The 23056-nt window shown below is 27.9% G+C and overlaps 1 protein-coding gene across 3 annotated transcripts in view; it reads right to left on the bottom strand.

Moving 5' to 3' along the window:
• The window catches only part of LOC113365657 (protein groucho-like), a gene marked incomplete at its 3' end in the record, with an annotated part of 113531 nt that overhangs the window by 19389 nt on the left and 71086 nt on the right, over positions 1-23056 (bottom strand). The window contains 1 exon segment of one of the 3 annotated variants that reach the window (XM_026607170.1): positions 20415-20454. Coding sequence (XP_026462955.1) covers positions 20415-20450 — 36 coding nt within the window. 3 annotated transcript variants of the gene reach the window in all.

The raw sequence follows: 23056 nt of genomic DNA, 5'->3' as shown, positions 1-23056 counted from the left end.
AATTGCGAATTATATACTCATAAATTATGTTTAAGATTTTTTTAAATCCTTCTCTGTTTTTTTCCTTTTTCTGTTAAATTTTACAAATTTATTTGTTAAAGTATTTTATCTCTGAGCATTCATCGTACAAATATTGTTACAAGTGTACAGTTTGCTCATTGCAAATATTTATTTAAAACATTTTTCATATTTATTATAAAAGTACTAGTTATGTGCGTATTTAACATACAGTGAAGATAAATGACACAGAAATGTATATATAGTAATAATACTTCTCGTTGAATTCATCGTTTAGTAAATAAAAATCAATTCTTTTGAATAAGGCATGATTTGCACAAAAATAATAAGAAAATATAAAATGTGACACATTATTTATTATAATATAATAAAAAAACTTAAATTCATATTATTTTTTTTATTAAATTTACTACCAAAATTTAGCATTGCATTTAAATAACTTGAAATTAAAGTTAAATTCATATTTAGAATATTTTCAAAGTGGACCCACGTTGGAAAACACTGATCTAAAGCACTTGATGTACTCACAAAATACTTCTTGATAAATCAGAAAATTCAAGAATTTTTTCTAAGACTGTTTGAATAACTAAATTTTTTCTAAGACTGTTTTGTTAACTTTCCTACTAAAATTTAGCATTTCGTTTAAATTACTAAAAGTTAAATTCATATCGAGTCAATTTTTTAAAGTAGCCCCACGTTGAAAAACACTGGTATGAAGTGTTTGATATTCACAAAAAGCACTTATTGAATAAAATCTACCTAAAGCTGTTTGAATCCAATTTGTCTATTTTCTTAATAACACGAGCAAACAATTTTTAAAAAAACCTATATTTATAATATATAATATAACTTGGGAGTTCCGCAAGGGTTTATTTCAAAACCACTTCCATTTTTCAATAAAGTTAACCATTTTGAAATAATATATAAATTTATATTACCTATATAATAAAACTGATAAGTATCATTTTGAAGTAATAATTCATATTTAAATCAAGTTTTTACAAATTAAATTGACTTTTTGTGGTCTTTGAGCCTCATTTTGGAAAACACTGGTATGAAATAACTGTCAAGTATTTTTCACAAACATTTTCTTAAAAAATTAACAAAAAGCAGTATTTAAAAATGATGCATTAGACTATTTAATTTTAAATTTCTGAAAAAGTGTTTGCTTACAAATAAATTATTAAATTAGGTGTTCCTCAAGGATAGATTTTAGGACCTCGATTTTATTTTATTCTTATTATTATTCAAAATTCTTATATGATGTTTTATACATGACTATAGATGAATAAAAGCGAGAACAGGTAAATACAGTTTTAGATAAAAATAATTTCAATTAGCTTTGGCATAAAATAAAAAGTTTAAATGGTATTTAAACAAATTTTAAATTTCGTATCAAGTAGCTCTTTGTGGGTCTTAGTTTGCTCAAAAATTGTGTTTAATGTTTTCCAAGTTATTTTTATAACTAGTTACGTAAAATACCTTTTTTTACATTTATAACCTTATTTAGCCTCACTTTCGTGTCTAGAATTTTTATAAATCGTGTCCCCTTAAAGATCAAATTGACCTTCTGTGGGCCTTAAGCCTCACGTTGGAAAACATTGGTATAAAATATTTATCTAGTATTTTTCACAAAAATTTTCTTGATAAATGCAGATTCTTGAAGATGCAGTATTCAAAAATAATACATTAAACTATTTAATTTTAAATTCCAGTAAAAGTGTTCGCTTACAAATAAATTATAAAATTAGGTGTTCCTCACGGGTCGATTTTAGGACCTTGATTTAATTTTATTTTAATTATTATTCAAAACTTTTTTTTAATTAATAAAACAAAAAAGTAAATAAAGTTTTAGTAAATTCCAAGTTAATATTCAATCTAGGCAGAATAAAAATTTTACCCTTTTAAGTATCAAGTAGCTTTTTGGGTCTTACCATTTGTTCTGATTTCGGTTTAATATTTTCCAAGTAAATTTTTGTAATTTTTACAACCAATTTAATGTTTTTTCAATAATTCCATTTACGTTGACGTCTCCTGCAGTTTAAAATTGCACAAAACAAGGCTAAAGCCATTATGCAATCCAATAATGAGTTATAACATATTAAAACAACATTACAATTGTTGATAATAAAAACCATTTGAGATTTTATTACACGTCGTTATTTAAGCTTGCATATTTGAAATCAAACAATTGATATTTATATATTGTTTGGAATTGTAATTATAAATAAAGAACGTGTCACGATGTGGAATGGACTCTTAAACTACTGAACCGATTTTAGAATTTATTGCGTTAATTTGTGCATTTATATCATACTTAGGTTAAAGGCAATAATAATTTTTCTACTGGGTTAAGTTGACCCAAATCACAAATTCTAAAGTACCTTCGGATGTTCAAAAAGCAATACCATTGCTGCTATTTCTAGAGTTGTGAATATTTTCTACTTTTGCCGACTGTCACATAAAATATAAAATAACAACGACAACAACAACAGTTGATCCCGTGTCACGAATATATATACGAATGCGAATTCGAATGCGAGTAATACTTTGTCGTCTCGGAAAATTGGAAACAAATTGCATTCATAGCCGTGGAAGGAAATGCAACTTCGATATTGCATTCTGGAAATAAAATAAATAAATATTCGCTTTTGTAATAAAACACTGTCATGAAACCATCAAGTATACATTTTTATAATAAGATAACATAACTATTTTAATTTACTTTAGGAATAAAATAAAATCTTAAATCATTATGAGGTCCTAAAGTCGAGCCTTGCGGAACACCTAATTCTATTATTTATTTACTCAAAATTGATTTGCGCTTTAAGTGAAGTTTTTGAGTGCTATTGAAAAAGTTGGTTTTAATTTTTGAATGTACAAAGAAGTTTTTTGTGAACTAGGAAGTATTTTATACCAGTGTTTTCCAAAATGAGGCCCAACCCTTGTCTATGTGTCATATTTATTCGCATTACATGCAACACACGTTCACTTGTCATGTTTCACTCCATGTGTATTGATGATGTTCACTCACTAACTCACATACTAGGAATAAGATATTGATTTGTATCAGCGGTGGTAAACTTTAGGACCGAGAAATAAATTTAAGAAACAATGATATTATCCACTCTCTTATTATCGATAATAACTTTATTCTATTTTTTAATATTTAGCACAAAAACTAAATATATTCACTTTTGAATAAAAAACTGATTTTATATTTATAATCTTTAAATCCATGTTTAAATTGTCTTCTAACAAAGTAATATGCTTAATAAACAAAAGCTTTTAAAAATGTTTTAAATATAATTTTAATAAATTTTGATTAAGTTTACCAATGTAAACTAATTTGCAGTCTGAACAACTAATTTGATGAACCAAATTTCTAAGACGTTCTATTTTGATCAAAGTTTTTGTTTTTGTGAAAAATAGCATTGGTGGTTTTGCTGAAATTACATGTATACACACACATATATATATATATATATATATATATATATATATATATATACGTGTTAGGGTGGTCCTTAATATGGACATTTTCGAATTTCTTTGCTCCCAAGGGCTCAAATGCTTCCAAATTAATAAAAAAAATATCTCTAAAAGTTTTAGCTCCTAATATTAACATTTAGATAGTCCGCAATTCAATTAAAATTTTGTATATCCATTTTTAACATATGTCATCAAGTAAATTCTTGCGCCATCTGTGATAGCATTTGTGAACTCAAATATTACACACAGACAAGAGTTGGCCCTCACGTTGGAAAACACTGGATTAAACTACTTGCCTAGTATTTTTTACAAAAAACAAAAAAAATCTATGTACATTCAAAATATTAAATCTTCAATAAAACCAAGAAAACTGTAATTAAAAAATTGCAAAACATTTTGAACAATTAGATAATTGAATTGGGTGTTCCGCAAGGAACGATTGTTAGACCTAAAACAAAAAATCTTAAGAGAAAATATATTTTCTATCTTGTAATTCATGGTACTTGATCGTTATGATGAATACATTGTTAATAATGAATATGCGAAGCTTTCAATTAAATTGCGGACTATCTAAATGATAATATTAAGAGCTGAAATTTTTAGAGAATTTTCTTTTATTAATTTGGAAGCATTTGAGCCCTTAGGAGCAAATAAATTCGAACATGTCCATATTAAGGACCACCTTAAAATATATACACAGAAAGATATATAGATTGATAGAAAATAATACCATTCTTTTATTACTAATAGATATTCCCTGATATACATGCATTATTATGCTTAATAAGATAATGGGAGAGCTGGTGGTTAATATTATTAAAATGCACATCAAGAAATTAAAAAAAGTGTAAGTAACTTTTTGCATAAACGTAAAAAATTGACTTTAAATCGGCTCACATGCACATACATATTTATACTTTTTTCCTAATTCTGGTCTTAAAGGATTCAGAATAACTTGATACATCAATAATATCAGCAAGTCAAATTTTTACGTGAAAACTTAAATTTGTTATTCGGAAAATTAATTAGATCTATTCAAACCGGTGTGGATTTATAACAATTAATACCCAAATTTCTATTATTAGAAAGTTGCGTAAGTTAAAAATTACTCGATTATACAAATTTATTTTTCTGTCCTTTCTCATTTACCACCAGCCCTTATACTATTCCTGCGATATCCATCCCTCAATAATTCATCGATCCCTAATGCGATTTGTAATTTGTAAAGCGTGTGTTTGTATGTCGTTGTATAAATTATTAATTACCAATAGAAGGTAGAAAGTGTTATGAACTGTTTTCCGATAACAAGAATTGTTGAATAATTGATATCCGAATATTCCATTGTTTCAAATTGACGAAATATTTAAACAATAGTTAAACAAACATAGAGCGGACGACGGAGGTATAAATAAAACATTTTGTTGAAGACGTATGTAATTTTTGTAAACAGAGGGAATTGAAATTTTTCTTAAAGTTTTGTTAAAAATTTATTGAATTATAATAATTATTTTTAAATTTTATTACCCCGTAGATCGTCAAATTTTTCTGCGGTAACACAAATAAAAGAAAAAAACCTGTCTTCGATAATATCAAGTCTGGTGTACCTCAAAGAAGAGTTCTAGGGCCATTTAAATTTTTATCATATATTTTTTTTTTAATTTTTATTATGCATTGATGAATAAATGATATCCTGTTATTCCATTGTAGTAAATTGATAAAAATTTTAAACAATCCTGTAAAACAATAATATTGGACCGGACGGATGCCAAAGGTATTTGTAAATAAAACATTTTAACAATTATTGTTTTTACTCAAACCGGACACGAATCATTTTCAATTAATGATAATTTTTAAAATTGACATATTTTATTAAATTTTTATTGTTTTTACTCAGACTGTATTAGACGTATAGATATTTAAATTCATATTTCATTGTTATTAATATTAAAATTTTAAAAGTATTTTTAAGCTATTACGAGTTGCTCAAGAGTTTTGCGTTATTAGAAAAACTTATAGATACTTCAATATTGAGCAAATTTGTCTTAGACCTCATTCATGCTAATCGAGTGGTTTGAAAGTCACAAAATATATAATAAATAATGTTTTTATTATATCCTCTGAATCAAATCAAATTCATCTTGATGATCAAGATTCCATAAAAATACCAAAGAAACTAAACATAAAAACTGGAGTTCCGCAAGGCTCTATTCTTGGCACATCACAATTTTAAATACATATAAAAAATTTGTTAAAACATATCGACCTTTGCAATTTTAATCTTTTACACCAATTCAAAATGATTATTAAAATTCAGCTGTCGGCTCTTTTGAAGTAACTTAGTTAGGCCAAACCGTCGAAGGCATTTTTAAGACTGGCAATTGCCATAGAATTATATCTCGACTTGTATCCTTTTCCCCTGGTGTCCTCTATCTCCAGTATTTGTATTAGTTCTGTGACCAGATATAGATATAGATATATAGAAGATATTTATATGAGGCACGAATTCTATTGTTAGCTAAGTTATTATTATATCCTCTGAATCAAATTCTTCTAAATGATCAAAATTCCATAAAAACCAAAGAAAATAAACATAAAAACTGGAGTTCCACAAGGCACTATTCTTGGCCCATCAAAATTTTTAATTTATATTAAAAATTTGGTCAAGCATGTCGACTTTTGTAATTTTAATCTTTTATACAAATTCAAAATGATTATTAAAATTCAGCTGTCGACTCTTTCGAAGTAACTTAGTTAGGCCAAATTGTCGATGGCATTCTTGAGACTGGGAAATTAAACAAGACTATATCTCGACTTGTTTTATTTTCCCCCGATCTCCTCTATCCTCAGTATTTGTATTAGTTCTGTGACCAGGTATAGGTATAGGTTTATAGAAGATATTTATATGAGGCACGTATTCTATTGTTAGCAGTTACTGCGCCGCACCATTCCGCTCGAATTGTTTTATTGGAGCACCACTTCCGACAGGAGAAAATGATGTAGATGGTGTAGGTGTAGGTGTAGGTGTAGTTGGTGGTCATTATGTAGTAGATGGAGAAATTGACCTAGAGATCATCGACTGTCCAAAGGTAAAAATCAGAAAGAACAAGATGGGTAGGTAAAAAATTTTATCCAAGCATTTTTTAGCATCCTGAAGGAAAAGTTTATGTTTTCGTCAAAAAATCCGATTTGCTAATTTTATGTTTTCTCCACCTTTCAAGCCATTCTGAATCGAACGAGACAAAATTCGGAAATACAAAGTCAATAGCTTGTGTGAACCTTGACAATAATTGTTGCTCTCTCAGAAGATTCGATGGTGGGACTTATGAATTTCAATAATCAAAGTATCTAGTTCTAGATTCCCCAGTCTCACCTACGATTTTGTCCCGCAGCTATAAACAGGCTATTATTTCATTTCATTACCTCCTCATTCGATTCGCTCTCGATGGCGAATCCGGAGCAAATCAATTCTGCAATAAATCCAAGCCAAAGGAAATTTCGTAATAAAATTTTGAATTAGAAATATAGAAGATATTTTAATTTTCGACAGGGTCTAATTGAGGAAATTACTAAGGTGAGGAAAACTGATAGAGGAGAAAATTTACTAGGCGAGGTGAGGAAATTATCAATAAAAGAAGCTTTCGTACATCTATTTGTTACCTAATTTGGCGTAGTTGACGATTTGTGGAACATCAAGCTATAGTCTATTCAATAAACTTCAAATTATTTTTATGGGGCAATTCTGCCATAACACAGCTCATAAAATAGCGTTGTCATATGCTTGTTCTTGGTATTTAAAATTATGAAGATGTCTATCTATATGCCGTGCGTATATTACATATATCAGGCGTATTTTACATATAAACAAGCAAGGAAGAATCTTATGATAACAGAATCTTCAATGATGCAGTTATTTGAGTATTATTTTTCTGATCTATTTTATTTCTTTTATTAATGCCTATTGGTCCAAGAACGAGAGTATTTTTCTATACGGGTAGGTTTTTGCCCAAAGGACATTTATCAACCCATTTTTCGAACAACGAGTTTGCCATTTGATACATTTCACATGCACAATAATAGACAAGTAGCCAACGGCCACAGAACGAGGTAAATTTGTGTATTAATTAAATATTGAGGTAAATAAACTTGGTGTAGGTGACATTTTGCCTTAGTACAAATTGCTTGTAATATGTAGAATAATCGACTTAATCAATAAGAATTGAGAATTAAGAACGTTTAAAAATGTAAGAATAGAAGTTTGGTAATTAGAGACGACTCCTTATTCCAAATTTTGATTTTTATAATTAAATAACTTTTAGAGATATATTATTTTATCATGTTCCTTTTAGACCATGAACTTAATCAAGGTAGTCCCTAATTTTTTTAAAGCAATTACGAAAAAGCAACTTGTTTTATTTTTATCGAAAATTAATCAGCTCGATTTCGAAAACGTGAACTAAAATTTTGCCCTTTTCTTGGATGTCTTAAATTTTTTAATTTAGGACGGTTAATATCGAGAAAACGTCGATGAAATGTCGAATTTTGGCTCCAATTAAATTAAAACTATAAAATAAAATATTGGAAAACTGGATGTAATAATAGGTAAATGTTGTCCAAACCCAGAGAGATATTATAGGAACTTCATAATTTCAAAACTTTGAGCCTAAATAATTTTGTCAAACTTGGGGTCACTAAATTTTGAAAATGTTGAACCCTAAAAAATTTGTTGCTATATTAAATATAAAAGTACTATCAAAATTGTAAATACTGATTGATCAAAAATTAAATCTAAACTAGTGTTGGATGACATCGTGCCTTCAAGGAATAATAATATGTTTCCAGAAGATTATTATAAATAAATACTGTAACATTGTCTAATATTTATATATTATTATTTTATGTAAACTGAATTGCAAAGTTAAAACTATTTATTTAGAGTATATAAGTGAGCATCAGAATTTTAGCCAGGATTAAATTAAAATCCGAATTATTTCGATTTAAAAGAAATGTAATGATTTGTTTTTACAAAGCAACTATTTTGTTAAACAAGCAGAAAGTTCTTTGAATAGTTCAAATCGGACGCTTAGTTCCCTCAAAAACTGCCATTTTTTGCACATTTAGCTCCGTATCTCAAAAACGACTGAACCTGCCTTTGCCAAAAACTAACCACCACTTCTCCACATGATTACAAATTATTTTTTAAATCATTTAAATCGGATGCTCCGTTCACTCAAAAACTCGATTTCTATTTTCTGCACTCTTTGCCCCGTATCTCCAAAACGGCTGGACCTGCCTTTGCCAAAAACTAATCAGCACATCTCCCTATCAATAGAAATCGAAAGACACATCCAATTTTTCTAAGGTATGCCAAAACATGAAGAAATGCAAAAAAATTCAATTTCGATTTTAAAATAATTACAATAAACTCTTGTTATTTGCCGACACCCTTATCTAATTAGCGTCACATTTATGCCTCTATGTGCATACTATTCACATTTGTTACTCTATGGAATCTACAACTCTCGAGAATCTACTTCACTCTACATTCTATGGACTCTATATTTCCGGCTGGATGGAGGACCTCTACAATTATCACAAAGGCACACTCTCTCTCGGGACTCCAAAAGGAACACATAACCTAATAATAATCTTTAATGAAGTTCTGTATAATAATATCTATATTCTGAATCAAAAATTGCTGGCGATTTGGTGACATACCAATGATTCCGACTGGCCTTCCGTTTGACTTCAAACGTTATTCTTCTTATTCAAACGTTCGGAATAACAAGTCGCAAGGCCAATCGCTTAGTGTTTGCGGGATAAATTTCAAATAGATTATTTAGAAAATACTTGATTTTCACATGGGCAGTTATACGTTGCCTGTTCACGAGTTGGAAAACCATCCGCTTTGTTTGTGTTAACGTCAGACCAGAAAATAAAAAATATGGTTTAACAAAGAGCACTTCAATGAAACGGATAATTTGCGGATTCACTTTCATTTACTTAGAGAAGTTCAACTAAAAAACACTTCATTTTTGTAACCGAAATAAATTCATTACCGTTGTGCAATAAAATTAAATTTTTCCTTTTCAAATATAAAACAAACAAAAAATTGCTTCATCTTTCTCACGAAACCATCTGGTGGCGAAACGCAGTTCGTCGGGTTTGCTAGTAAATTTATAAAACTTGTGTTGTATTTTAAAATACCAAAATTACCTCCATCGCTGAAGGCAAATACATAACACTCTATATAATATGTTAAGACCAAAAGTTACTATAATCATGGCCACCTTTCCAACGACATTTATTACAAATTACTACAACACATTTTACTATCCCCCCTATCCCCCGCTTTTTTTCCTCCTGCTCCTCCCGCTGCCACCGTGAATAAAAAAAAAATCGCCCATTTTTCTTTTATTTTTTGTGACGCCGCCGTTTCGCCGGTCCGACATTTTCGCAACAAAGCGAAAAAAAATATTTCGTTTGCAGCGGCGCTCGGCCGCGTCAAACGAAATAATAATAAATAGCGAGCGACAGGACGACAGGACGACACAGGACATATAACGAAATAGAGAATTCTGCGCAAACAAGAGACGGACGAACGGACAGACGGACCAATGGACGGACGAAATAAAACAGTAGTGAATAAATAAATAAATAAAACAATGTACGCAGGATTCGCATACAATGCAAGGTAGAAATAATGGAACGCACAGGGCACGGTGGAGGAAATGTGTGAGGATTTGTTGTAACTGGAAACTAGTTTTAAGGTTCCGTACCCAGACAGAAAAATTGTATTCGAACATACATAAAAACAACTACACACACACAACCACTCACGAATATACACTTTGCCACTTTGTCACACATAGTTTATATCATTCTTATAATTACTAGGCAATGTTACAGTATTTATAATAATCTATTTGAAAACTTTTAATATTAGGTTGTCAAATATCTCCCTTCCGCTTTTTTGCTCTTGGTTTATAATACAAAAAGGCGGAAGGGAGATATTTGACAACCTTATATTTCATGTTACGGTACGGGAAGTTCCAGCAATTTTCCTTGAGGCACGATGCCATACACCACTGGTTTGGATTTTAATTTTGATCAATCAGTATTCACAAACTTGACAGTAGTTCTACATATGATATAATAACATATTTTTTAGGGTCCAACATTTTCCAAATTTTGTGACCCCAAGTTCGAAAAAAACTTCTTGGCTCAAATTTTCAAAATTATAAACTTCTTATAATATTTCTTTGGATTTAGACAATATTTAACTATTAATCCATCGAATTTATCAATATTTATATCGAATTTATACTTTATCAATACTTTTAGCAAAAACGTGGACAGAAATTTTGCACTTTTCTTGAATATATTTTAAATTTGACTCTATTGATTTTAAGAAAACATTGATAAAATATTGAATTTTGGCTCTAATCATGTGTAATTATTTTTTCTGAATTAAAAAAAATCCAAATACTTTCTAAGAATATTCACGTGATGTTTAGTGGGGAATGGAAGGTTAATTTTGAATATTACCACGTTTTACCAAAGACGAGAAAGGGTCAAAAATTTCTTAAAAAATCGATCACGTGATTAATGGACGCTCCCTTAACAAGCCGAATCTTTTTATTTAAATTGTGTAAGTGGGAAAAAGTTATTCAACAAAATGTTCCCTCTGATTCCAAATAGGTTCTTAATTTAAATAACAGGTGATTCCAATAAAAAAATAATATGATCTAGAAAATATTTTATAAATACAAATGAGTATAAAATTTACGAATGAGTTCTTTCAGAGCACCGAGTTTGGAAAACATATGATTTGCAAAAAAAAGAGTGCCATAATAACGTTTTTATGTATAAATAAAACTACAAACAAAACTACTTGCTACAATTAAATAATATGCATCTAAAACATCATATTAATTGTAATTAAACATCATTTGTCGAAAACATTTGACATTTGACGTATGAGCCGCCGTCCATTGTTTTGTTTAAATTACGCTTCTGCAATAATTTTCAAATTAAAAATGTAAAGTTTTTACGCGGTTTTGAAGTAATATCTCATCTTTCCCACAGTCTCTGGACTGGCACAATTTTTTCTATACTAAAAGTGGTCAAATCGGTTCAACCGCTTTAGACTTTTAGCGTATGTATCATAATATCCTTATATAAAATCCTTTTATAAAATCAAAATATTCCATTGCAAATTTTTGTTTTTCGAATTGTGATGCAATGATGTCAGACACTCATAAGTGTGTATATTTATTTGTATGTAGGTTTGTGTTCGTTCAATATAAATTCCAAATTTCATTTTCTTTAATACACTCGTATGCACCGGCAGCAACAAAAACAATGTCGAATATGATCACGATAACAAGAAAAAAACTGTTCTGAATTTTTATGAAAAATCTCTCGCTCGCTGCAAATATAAATCTTTTTTCGTCGACTTTCTTTTTTATTTGCATTTAACGATTTGCAGCCCGAACCGAAACAGAGGGCCTCCTCTCTCCGACATTGCATTGCGTAACGCAAGAAAAAAAATGCGTACAAAATAGGAAAAAAATGGGAAAAAACTGGGAAAAACTATATTGGAACATGCGCAATCTATTTTTCATACGACGCATTCTGGTGCACGCACTGGAAATGTATAATGTTATTTGTTTTCTTATTTTCGATACAGGGAACGTTGTTTTTCCACATAGAAAGGAAATACAGATGATTTTATTTGTTTTTTTTTGTTTTTTAATATTTCATTATTTTTTCCGCTACTATAATAATTAGTAATGATATCATGATGCCATAAGCTCCTCATTTTCTCGTCATTTCCCGAAAACTTTTCCATTTCTAAATGCTCTTATGTGTGTGCAAAGTTTACGTCGGTGCTGTAATTCAACTGTGAACTTAAAACTTAAAATGTCCTTTAGCTATATAGCTATATAGCTAAACTTTATCCTTTATCCGAATTTGGCGAACTAGGACATTCTTGTTTGTATGATTAAACTTAAACTTTAACCCAAATCTCAAGGGGAAAAGAAATTGTTCGTATAGAACAAAAATGATAAAATTAGCTGTTTAGAAAATTAACTAGTGATGTATGGCAACGTGTCTTAAGGCAAATTGCTGGTACTTCCCGTACCGTAATGAAATATTCGAGAAATTTTAAATGTTTTCAAATATATTATTACAAATACTGTAACTTTCATTATTTTTGCTATCTTGTTTTATGTGAGCAAATCAAATTTAAATCATAAATCAATTTATCTCCAGGTACATTAACAATAGTCATTTCATTTCTAATTCGATTTCCAAAAAAAATAGTTGCCTAATTTACCCAAAATTGAAAAAATGCTCCGATATAGTCACAGTCTAAACGCATTTGCAAACAATTCTGTGCGACATTTTTACTTATATTGCGCTTAGCTTGGCGGCATTTTCACATTTTTCAATAGTTTTCACAAAATTGGAAAAATGCTCCAGTATATAAACAGTCTAAACGCACTTGCGAAAACATTTGTACCAGGTTGACGCTTAGACTGTGCTTAGTTTGGGCATTTTTTTAATTTTTAACACTTAAAAAACTACATTTTTATTCATTAACATAACATAGTATAACATAACATAACATAAAAATGAAAAAGTTCTCCAGTACAGAAACAGTCTAAGCGCACTCGTGAAGACATTTGTACCAGGTTGACGCTTAGGCTGTGCTTAGTCTGGGTGATTTTTTCGAATTTTTAACCCCAAAAAATTGCATTTTTATGATTTTATTATCTAAAATTAAAATTAATATTCTAATCATTTTCAATACTCAATATTTTTTGGAAATAAAAAATTTAAATTTGGAAAAAAATTATTTTCCCAAAAACTAAATGATTTATTGATTGGTTCTTTGGTTCTCTTGCTATAAAATCTAGCATTTGTTCAGTAACTTAATTTCTATTTTCTTTATTGAAAAACTTAATTTCTATTTTCTGCACTCTTTGCTCTGTGTCTCCTAAAAGACATGGACCTGCCTTTGCCAAAAACTAATCAGCACATCTCCTTATCAAAAGAAATCGATTTTTTTTAATTATTCAAATCGGTTGATCGGTGAACTTTACTGTTAAGGGCTTTAAAAGCTCTATTGAGGGAGCTCAATAAATGAATGAATTTACTTTTTATAAATAGATATTTTATAATGAATTTAAATAATATAAATCAAATATAAATTTTTTTGCATAACATTTCAAACTTCATTTATTTTATTATGAAGCAGACCGTTTAAAATTAACTAAATATATAATTGAATATAAATAATTGTTTTTATATTGAATTAAAAATTTTATTGAAAATATATAGAAATTGAACCTACTACGTAATAGTGACTTTTATAAATTAATAAAAACGAAAAAATAACGATTTATAATAGAAATTTAATCAAAATTTATCGAAAATCCTAATAAAATATCATAGTGCCAGGTTATTTTATTTTATCTGTAAAATCAATGTAAAATTATAAAGTTATTTTGTAAAATATTTGTGCGTGTACATTAACCTGCGATCTATGGAAAGCGAAAGGGCGAATGGGACTTTGCTCATTTAAAAAGATAAATATAAAATCTGTGCAAGAGTGATAGCATTCTAGATCCTCCCACCGCGAAGTAATGCCTAACGGCGGGGAACAGAGGCAAGAGCAAAGCGGAGGTTTTAATCAGTATTATATCCAGGCGGTATTGAGACGCACATACCCAGACAAAATACTTAGTCTGGGATGCATGAATGCGTTTCCTTTGCTATATAAAAAAACACATACTTTTTTTAAATTCGGTCTCATTCGATTCAGAATGACTTAAGACAACATAAAATTAGCAAATCCGATTTTCTAACACAATCACAAACTTTTCCTTCAAAATGTTACAAAAAATTCGGTCCTGTCAACCATGTATACATATCCTTTCACGAAGTGTCGCTACCGATGCTTTCATACGTCTTGTCTTGTCTCACGGCTTCATACTTTGTCCTTCAGTGATACACAACCGAAGGTCTAAAAAAATATTTTAAAAAATCCTTAAGGTTTTAGTTGATCCTTAAAGGTCCTAATCCATTCGATTAATATAGATGATGTGTGATACAAAACTGTACAAAATTAAAAGTGCAAAACTGTACATCTTATCAAAGGGTTTGTTCGCGGTTGAAATCTTGCTTTGGAATTTAGTACGCCTAGTGCTTATATTTGTTCTATCGTTTGTAACTTCTTAAGGGGGTATTCTAGTGTAGAAATTCAAAAAAATCGTTTTTTTGTGTCATATTATCAAAGTTTAACTATCTAAGAATATGGGTACGAGAAGGTTTTTGAGAATTTAAATTATTTTCGGAAATATAGGCATTTTACTGACTCGGTCTCCACACTGGTTTGGCTTCACGCAAAACTTTAAATGCGTTGTTCTCAGAACAGATTTTTTCAGTACTGTTGACACGATTTCTCGAGTTTTAATCGACCGATTCACTTGAAATGTTCAGAGAGTTTTGTTTATAGACCTATCTATAGCCCGAACTAGGATTATCCCCAAATTCCAATTTTTACTATTTTTAAAAAATTCGAGAATCTCAAAAAAACAGTAAAAAACACTTTTTTTTTCAAACAGTCGCCAATTTGTAAAGAAAATTTTTTTCACTCATTGCTAGTTCGGGCTATCATTGTAGATTAATAATCTTTTTATTTTTTGCATTTCCGATGGCTAGGAGGGCTGAAATCATGTCAAGACTGAGGAGCCAATTTTTTGAGATTACTCACTTTATCAGCTGCAGGTTTTTACAATTTTCAACTTTTTATTTTTTAATTTTTGTTTTGTATTTTAATAATGTTAATAAACAAGAGGTAAAATATGGATAGTAAAAACATTCATTGCTTTCTTTTACGACACTTTAAAAATTACCCAAAATTCATAGCTCTACACTAGAATACCCCCTTAAAAATTTGTTTAGTGATGTCTTCGGCAAGTTTATACAAAATTAAATAATCAACAATATTGCCATACATCATTAAGCCCTACGTTAAGTCGGTATACCCAAAAATCTAAATTAAAAACGTAAAAAAAAATCTGAGCGCCTTAATAGTGCTCTTCTTGATTAAGGGGCACAACCAGTGTAACCGCCTAAAAAAAGAGATTTTTGGGAATTTATATTAAAAAAACTACTTTATCAATCATTTCAAAATTTTAGGAATATATTTATACATTTTAAGAATACATAGTAAAATTTTTGAAGAAAAAAATTAAATATTTTTTAAGTTCGATCGTCGTTCTCCAACGGCGCGACAAAAAAAAGGCCCGTCACTGCTGCAGTGATTCCGGCCTTCTACGTGGATGAAATCAAAAAAAAAAATCTGGTTAAACTAGATAATATTATCTGTAAAATGAACTACGATAAAGAAAAAAATCAAAAATTGACAAAATTACGGCGTTTTTTAAAAGAAAGTCGAATTTTACCCAAAATTTTGGTCGTTTTTGGACTGCCAAAATTCGATTTTTGATCCGATCAAAAAATCGATAGTTCATTTTACGGAGAAATATATATAGAACATGTAAAAAAAATTGGTAGTGATCGGATCATTTGTTTTTGAGTTTTTGCTGCAGCAAATTCGGAAAATGCTGTTTCGAGAAAAACGCGTTTAAAGTTTAAATGATCGTTATACTAGTATATACTATATATATACTCTTTAAATGGCCGTGACTCAAAAACTATTTAAGATATCGATTTAAAATTTTGGTATGTTATTTTTAAAGATATAATCTACCGAAATATAAAAAAAACAAAAATCGATTTTTTCGAAATTTCACACTAGTTGTGTCTCTTAAGTTGATTTATGCGAAAAGTTCTGGCAATTTAGCTTAATACGAAATGCCACTTACACCTAGTTTAATAATTCTCAAATAAATTTCTTATATATCTTTTCCCATGTCTGTTTTACACGAATCGAATTCATACACGTAAATGTAGGTGTCACGTACTTTTTCCATTTCCATGGGTAAACCCTTTGGAGTGTGCGCGTGTATGTCCATGTGTGTTTGTCGGTAGCAGCAAATGTTTTGCTGCCGGCTGCTATATGTTGGCTGTTGGATGCTGGCATTTTGCTATTGCCATTTATTCTTTATTCTGCAACTATGTCACAGAAATGTTCGAACATTATTTGCATTCTGCAACGATATCGGGGAAAAGATCCAAGAGGAGGAGATCTCTCTTGGAATGCATGGATGATACTTTGTCGAAATAGGAAAAAGTTGCTTAAGTCGTACCACTGTCCGACAATCAATTTATCTGATAATTGTAAATTACAACATCTGTGGGGGAGCGTCCATTAATCGCGTGAGGTTTTTTGGGGGAGGGGGGGTTTGGTATAGCAAGATATCACGTGTATTTATTTTTTTTACTATTTTTTATAAAAAAGTTGTACATTTAAAAAAAAATCAAAAATTTTACAGTGTTTTCACGTAACTAAAAATACACGTGATGTTTGGTGATGGAGGGGGGGGGGGTAATTTTGAATATCACCAAGGAGGAGGGAGGGTCTAAAAATCCTTAAAAACTCGCTCACCTGATTAATGGACGCCCCCTGGTTAAATAGAACTATTTAGTTAAGTAAGCAAACGTTTACAATTGGAAGTTGAAATGGAAAAGTTTTCGGAAAATTAATATGCAACTGGGAAGACAAAAATGAGCACTTTATTGCATCATAAAGTAATAGTAACAGAAAAAAATATTAAAATTTAAAACATCAAGAAATTTCATAATTCAAATAGCCCCATTTCTTTCTTTTTTCCTCCGCACCTGTACTTTAACACGAAATCGTAAAAAGGAGATCGCAGCAAAAGTATAATAATGTTTTCATCCCTGTCTCTCGACCGTCCCCGAATTGGGGTTGGGAGCATTTTCACATTTGGAGGGTGAAAATATGATAAAAGACGAAGTAGCAGGTGACAGACGATCTGTCTCGTTCGTTGCTACTCGGTAAATCAAACCGAAGGACAAAAAATAAAATAAAGGAAAATAAAAAGGAAATCGGTCGAGAAAATAGGAATCGTTTGTAGAATAGAAAATGGTAAATGGGTTAAAATTTGTTAATCATCTTTGGATGATGACACAAATGTTGAAAAAGAGATAGAATTAGTGGAATGAGATAGGATAACTATAGATGAATTAGTACAAAATAAAATAAATTAATTATATGATAAATAAAAATAATTTGGAGTAAGTGGTATTTTGCCTTCTCGTGAGTAGATAGCTAAATTTAACTATTTTAACGTGATTTTCATATCTTTTTATTCTAAAAACAAAACTAATAAATGCGATTTCCAATTGGTATCATTCGAACAGACTTACAATATTCACACATACACACACACATATATATGTATACACACACACACATATATATATATCATTATTTTTAATTTATTTTGAATTACCAAATGTCAAAAAATATTAAAATATTCATTAAATATTGTCTATAAATAATGTCATTTAATAAGTATTATTTATTACTTTGGTGCGTGATATGGATATGAATTTGTAATAAAATCTATTCTTTCTGACAAATAGTTAAAAACTTGTTATAATTTTCAAAATTATTTGACATTTCATACTTCCAAAATTAATTCACTCGCATCATGAATTAGTCTAAATCAACGCAGAGTCATTATCTAAATATACATTTTTTTATATAAATATCAGATTTTTTACTTTTGCATTTAATTTAAATAGTTAATGTCAATTTCATATATGCAATATGCACTAAATTCATAAATGTCAAAATATTTCCTTTTTGGTCCAAAATGATAGTATTTATTTTACAATAATGTTTTGTATCTATAATTTGTTTGGCAATATTGCCTATAACATAACTTGGAATAATTAATTTATTTGTTTCCTACTGAAGTCGTTAAACATTTTTTTTGTAAAATGTCAAAATTTTGTTTATGATTAATTTTAAATTCAATATGTCGCTTTTTTATTGTGATCTTTGATCTATAAGGTTTTGATGAAGTTTTGAAAAGTTTTGAAGTTTTGAAAGTGATGAAATAATTTGGTAAGCCAATCAAATAAATATAAATTGTAAATCTATTTATATAATTATTTTCATAAATATTGACAAATGACATTTGACGTTTAAATTTATAAACATTGATTTTTAATTAGATTTAAAACTATAAATTGTGATTTTGAATATAGCATTTCATCTAATTCGAATATAAATATTGGATATATCTATATATGTATATGTTTTTGAATTATATTTTTTGAACTGTCAAATTTTTTTTTCAAAAATCATACCTTTTTTTCTCGAATTTTCTATAAATTTTGACATTTGTCATTTTAGTGTTTTGTTTTATTTTTGGCCATTTTCTGTCAAAATTTTTAGAAATTTATAAAAATTATATATTCATATTTTTTTATTTCAAAATTTCCTATAACCTAAGTTGGATATATATGCACACGATGAGCCAATAAAATTTAAAATCGGTTCAGTAGTTTGGGCGTCCATCGCGAACCAACATCGCGACACCGGATTTATATATATATATATATATATATATATATATACACATACATACATACATACATATGTATCTTTGTACTACCTACATCGTTTCAACGTAGTAGGTGTTGCCTGGCAATTTATTATGTCTTATTGCCAACCTTATTGTACCCTTTACTTTACTTTGCACACGCTTATTTACTTCATACCCAACCCATACCCATACCCACACTCATACCATCTGCCCATACCTCATCCTCATATGTGCACTCTGTACGTGTCTCATATGCAGACATTGTAACACGAAGCAGACAAAAAGCATTGAAGGTCAAAGGTAAAAGACAGAAAATTATAAAATTTTATTTATAATGGTTTTATATGAATAATAAACGACTTTTAGCTAATCTATCAATGAAAGTACTATTAAATTTGTTATCATTCACTTAAGAAAAGAAAGAATAATTTTCATAGGAGCAAATCGAGTAGAAATGTAAATGATAAAAAGTGAACACAACTCACGAGCAAATTGAAGAGAGATTAGATTCTAGTTATTAGCAAAACTGTCGATGTGCATTTATTTACATTTTTGAAACAACCAACAGCTCAAAAACTAACCTCCAAATAGCACATATCACTTTGGACTTCACATCTATTTTATTTGCTCAATGCTTGATGTTATCTCCTTAGTATTACCTTATAATATAAAACATGTAACCGAAGATAGCAATTTAATTTATTTAATTGAAAAATATTTTTCTTGAATTTAAAAGAGTAAATTTATTATTTAAAATATATTATTTAAAATATATTATTATATTACAATATTTAATAATGTAATATAATTATTAAAAATAATAAATTAGTAATGAAATGTTATTCGTTTTTAAAGCTAGATAATGTTTTTTTAGAAATAAATTTAATTTATTTTATTGAAATATTTATTTTAATTTATTAAATTTAAATATTTCAAATATAAAATATTTTTAGGGATAAGCTTAAAAATAAATTATTATAAATTAATAGATTTTTTATAAATTTATAGGGTTATAAATATTCATTAATATAAAAATGTTATAATTTATTTTTAAATAAATTAAAATTTAATAAATTTTAAATTTTTATAAAAATAATATTTAAAATTATAAAAAATATGAGATAATGATTGAATTAGTATAATATAATTTATTAGTAATATTAAAATTTAGGTTCATTTTTAATAATAGGAGTCCTTGATGTAAAATTTATCAACCAATTAGGTAAAATTGCCTCATGATTTTTTTTTCTTAAAATATTTGTATATTTAATATATTGTTAAAATCAATTACGCTATTTTACAATTACAAATTGAAAATTAAGATGAATAAAAATATGTAAAACTTACTTGTTTATGCATTTCCACATTAAGGCCATAGGACATCTCATAATACTGAAACAAAAGAAACATTATAATTAATATACAAATATATATATATTTTTTTCCAAAATTTTGGAGTACCAATTGCAAGCAAAAATTGATGCTAATAAAATTTTCACCCTTTCATTTTGTATTTGAAACATGATCAGACAATATAGACTTAACCAAAATTTTTGGTTAATTATTAAACTTAAACATTAATTTTGAGTATAGGAATTAATTTTTTGTCTCAAAAAATGATAACGATATAATTTCTCTCCATAAATAAATAATATAAAAAAATCTCTAATTTTACTTTAAAGTAAAGATATTAATTATTTGTTCAATGACATTACAATGTATTTTTATTTTCTGCTCTTTGTATATTATATACAAAATTCAAAAATTTCACCAAGTTAATAACCAAGTTATATTTATTTGTTAATTTATATTATTTTTTAAGATATCGTTGATATCACAGTAATTTAATTAATGCTTTATTTTAATAATTTGAATCAAAGTGGTCATTTAAAAAAACATCTCTAAAATTAAAAAAACAATTGTGTACGTGTAAATAATTCTAGTAAATAATTTCAGAATAGTTAAAGCAAAAAAACTCTATTTCCTTCTCAAAATAAAGAAAATATTCTTCCTTATATAATTTAATTTAATAAAATATTAAAATATAGTTAATAACAAAATGATTTCAGTATAATTAGTACAAAATAAATTTTCTTAAAATAATGATTTTAATCATAATTTCATTTAACAAATACGTCAAATATTTTGAAAAATCACATTAAACAAAACAGAAATTTGGTTAACATTAAAGCAAATGCAATTTAAAAATAATTGAAATTTTATATGCCTACATATAATTATTATTTATGTAAATTAATTTAAATATCATAAATAAAAGATATATTATAAAATTATTTCAGTATGGTTAACAATTTATATTATATTTTTAACAATATTTTTGTATTTGTAAAAAAATTATATCGAACAGATTTTTTCTTGGTAAATATACACGATTTTTATTATTTCTTTGTGTTTATTATAATTATTCATTGTTTTATATAATTTACAAAGTCTAAGAAAAAAACAATTTTTATATACAAAAATATGAATTGTTTCGGTACAAACAACGATTTTATTATAAGATAAACTAGAAAAATTTAAAGCGATTTTTTACCACAAAACTTTTGGCAGCATTATTCATTCACAAATTTGCTGCAAAACCTAAACTCGATCGAAATTCGAACTATTTTTGGCAAATTGACAAGGAGATAAATCAATTAAATATATATATATATATTATATATATATATATATATATATATACTATATTACATATTTATATTAAATATTTTGCCATGGCTAGCATCACATTTTACTTTAGCAAAATTTTGCAGCATTTTATTACAAATTTTAAGAAAATTGATAGTTGTCAAAATTTAGAAGGTCAAACAATGATAAGTTGTTTTTCGCTAGTTTTTTCATATTACTATATAATAAATTAATTTTGTTTTGACTCATTACCATCAACAAATGAACTAGAAAAAACACAAAAAGTTTTACCCAAATTGGACTAACCGTTCTAGAGCAGTTGATTGACATACATACAAAAAATTTATATATAAAATTATACATTTATATAAAAAATTATATATGGGCTGCAAAATATTTCAAATATAAAATTATATATTATAAAAATATACATGTAATAAAAAAATCATATGGCTGCAAAAATATTTCAATATAAATTATATATTTTCAATATTGTAAAAAAAAATAATAATACTGAATATTAACACAAAATTGTACTATTATATTATTATTATTATTATTACATTTGCACCCACTCATGTATATATGTTGCATTATTGTAATCGGCTTAAGCTAATATTATAATCTGAATATAATTAAACAGGGAACCAACGACCATGACTATGAGATGATGATGATGATAATAGAGCGAAATATATTTGAATTAATCCATGTACAGATTTAGCGATTATTATTATTGATTCCATTTGCAAACTCATATTTGCAAATTAATGGAGATCGGAATTAAAATATTTATAATGGACAAGGATATAATTAAAATATACTTATATATAATATATATATATATATTATATTATATATATATATAATAAATATTCTTAAAATAGTTCCATTTCCACGTTTGATGATTATTACCAAGAATTGATGATGATGGCCAGAGCGTTCTATTTCTATTTCTGTTCGGCTATTTATCCATCTATTTAAATTATAGTATGTTGGAATTGCTTTGAATTGAAATGGAGAACATTTTAGAGTAGTTTAAAATGAGCAAGGGAGCCGTTAATCGTAAATGCAATGCGGATTTGCTTAATGTTTGTTTGCCAGAACCATTTGACATTGTTGATAGATTATCGGGAAAGCATTTTGCAGTTGTGTGGTAAAGGATTTTGTTTAAGATATGTATATATTATATAAATCTCCCAAATTTTTTTAAGAAAAACTACAAAAATGTCCGGGCTGAACTACGACTGCAAAATAAGTCTATAGAGAAATGAAGTATCTACCATTTTTTTAAATTAAGTATTATTAGTGAGTTTCATCAAATTTTTGTTAGTGCTGAA

The sequence above is a fragment of the Ctenocephalides felis genome, unplaced genomic scaffold (assembly GCF_003426905.1).
Source record: "Ctenocephalides felis isolate EL2017-DRISC unplaced genomic scaffold, ASM342690v1 CF-g0.4_SCAFFOLD_01170, whole genome shotgun sequence".
Lineage (NCBI taxonomy): Eukaryota > Metazoa > Arthropoda > Insecta > Siphonaptera > Pulicidae > Ctenocephalides > Ctenocephalides felis.
This window is presented reverse-complemented; position numbering and strand designations above follow the sequence as displayed.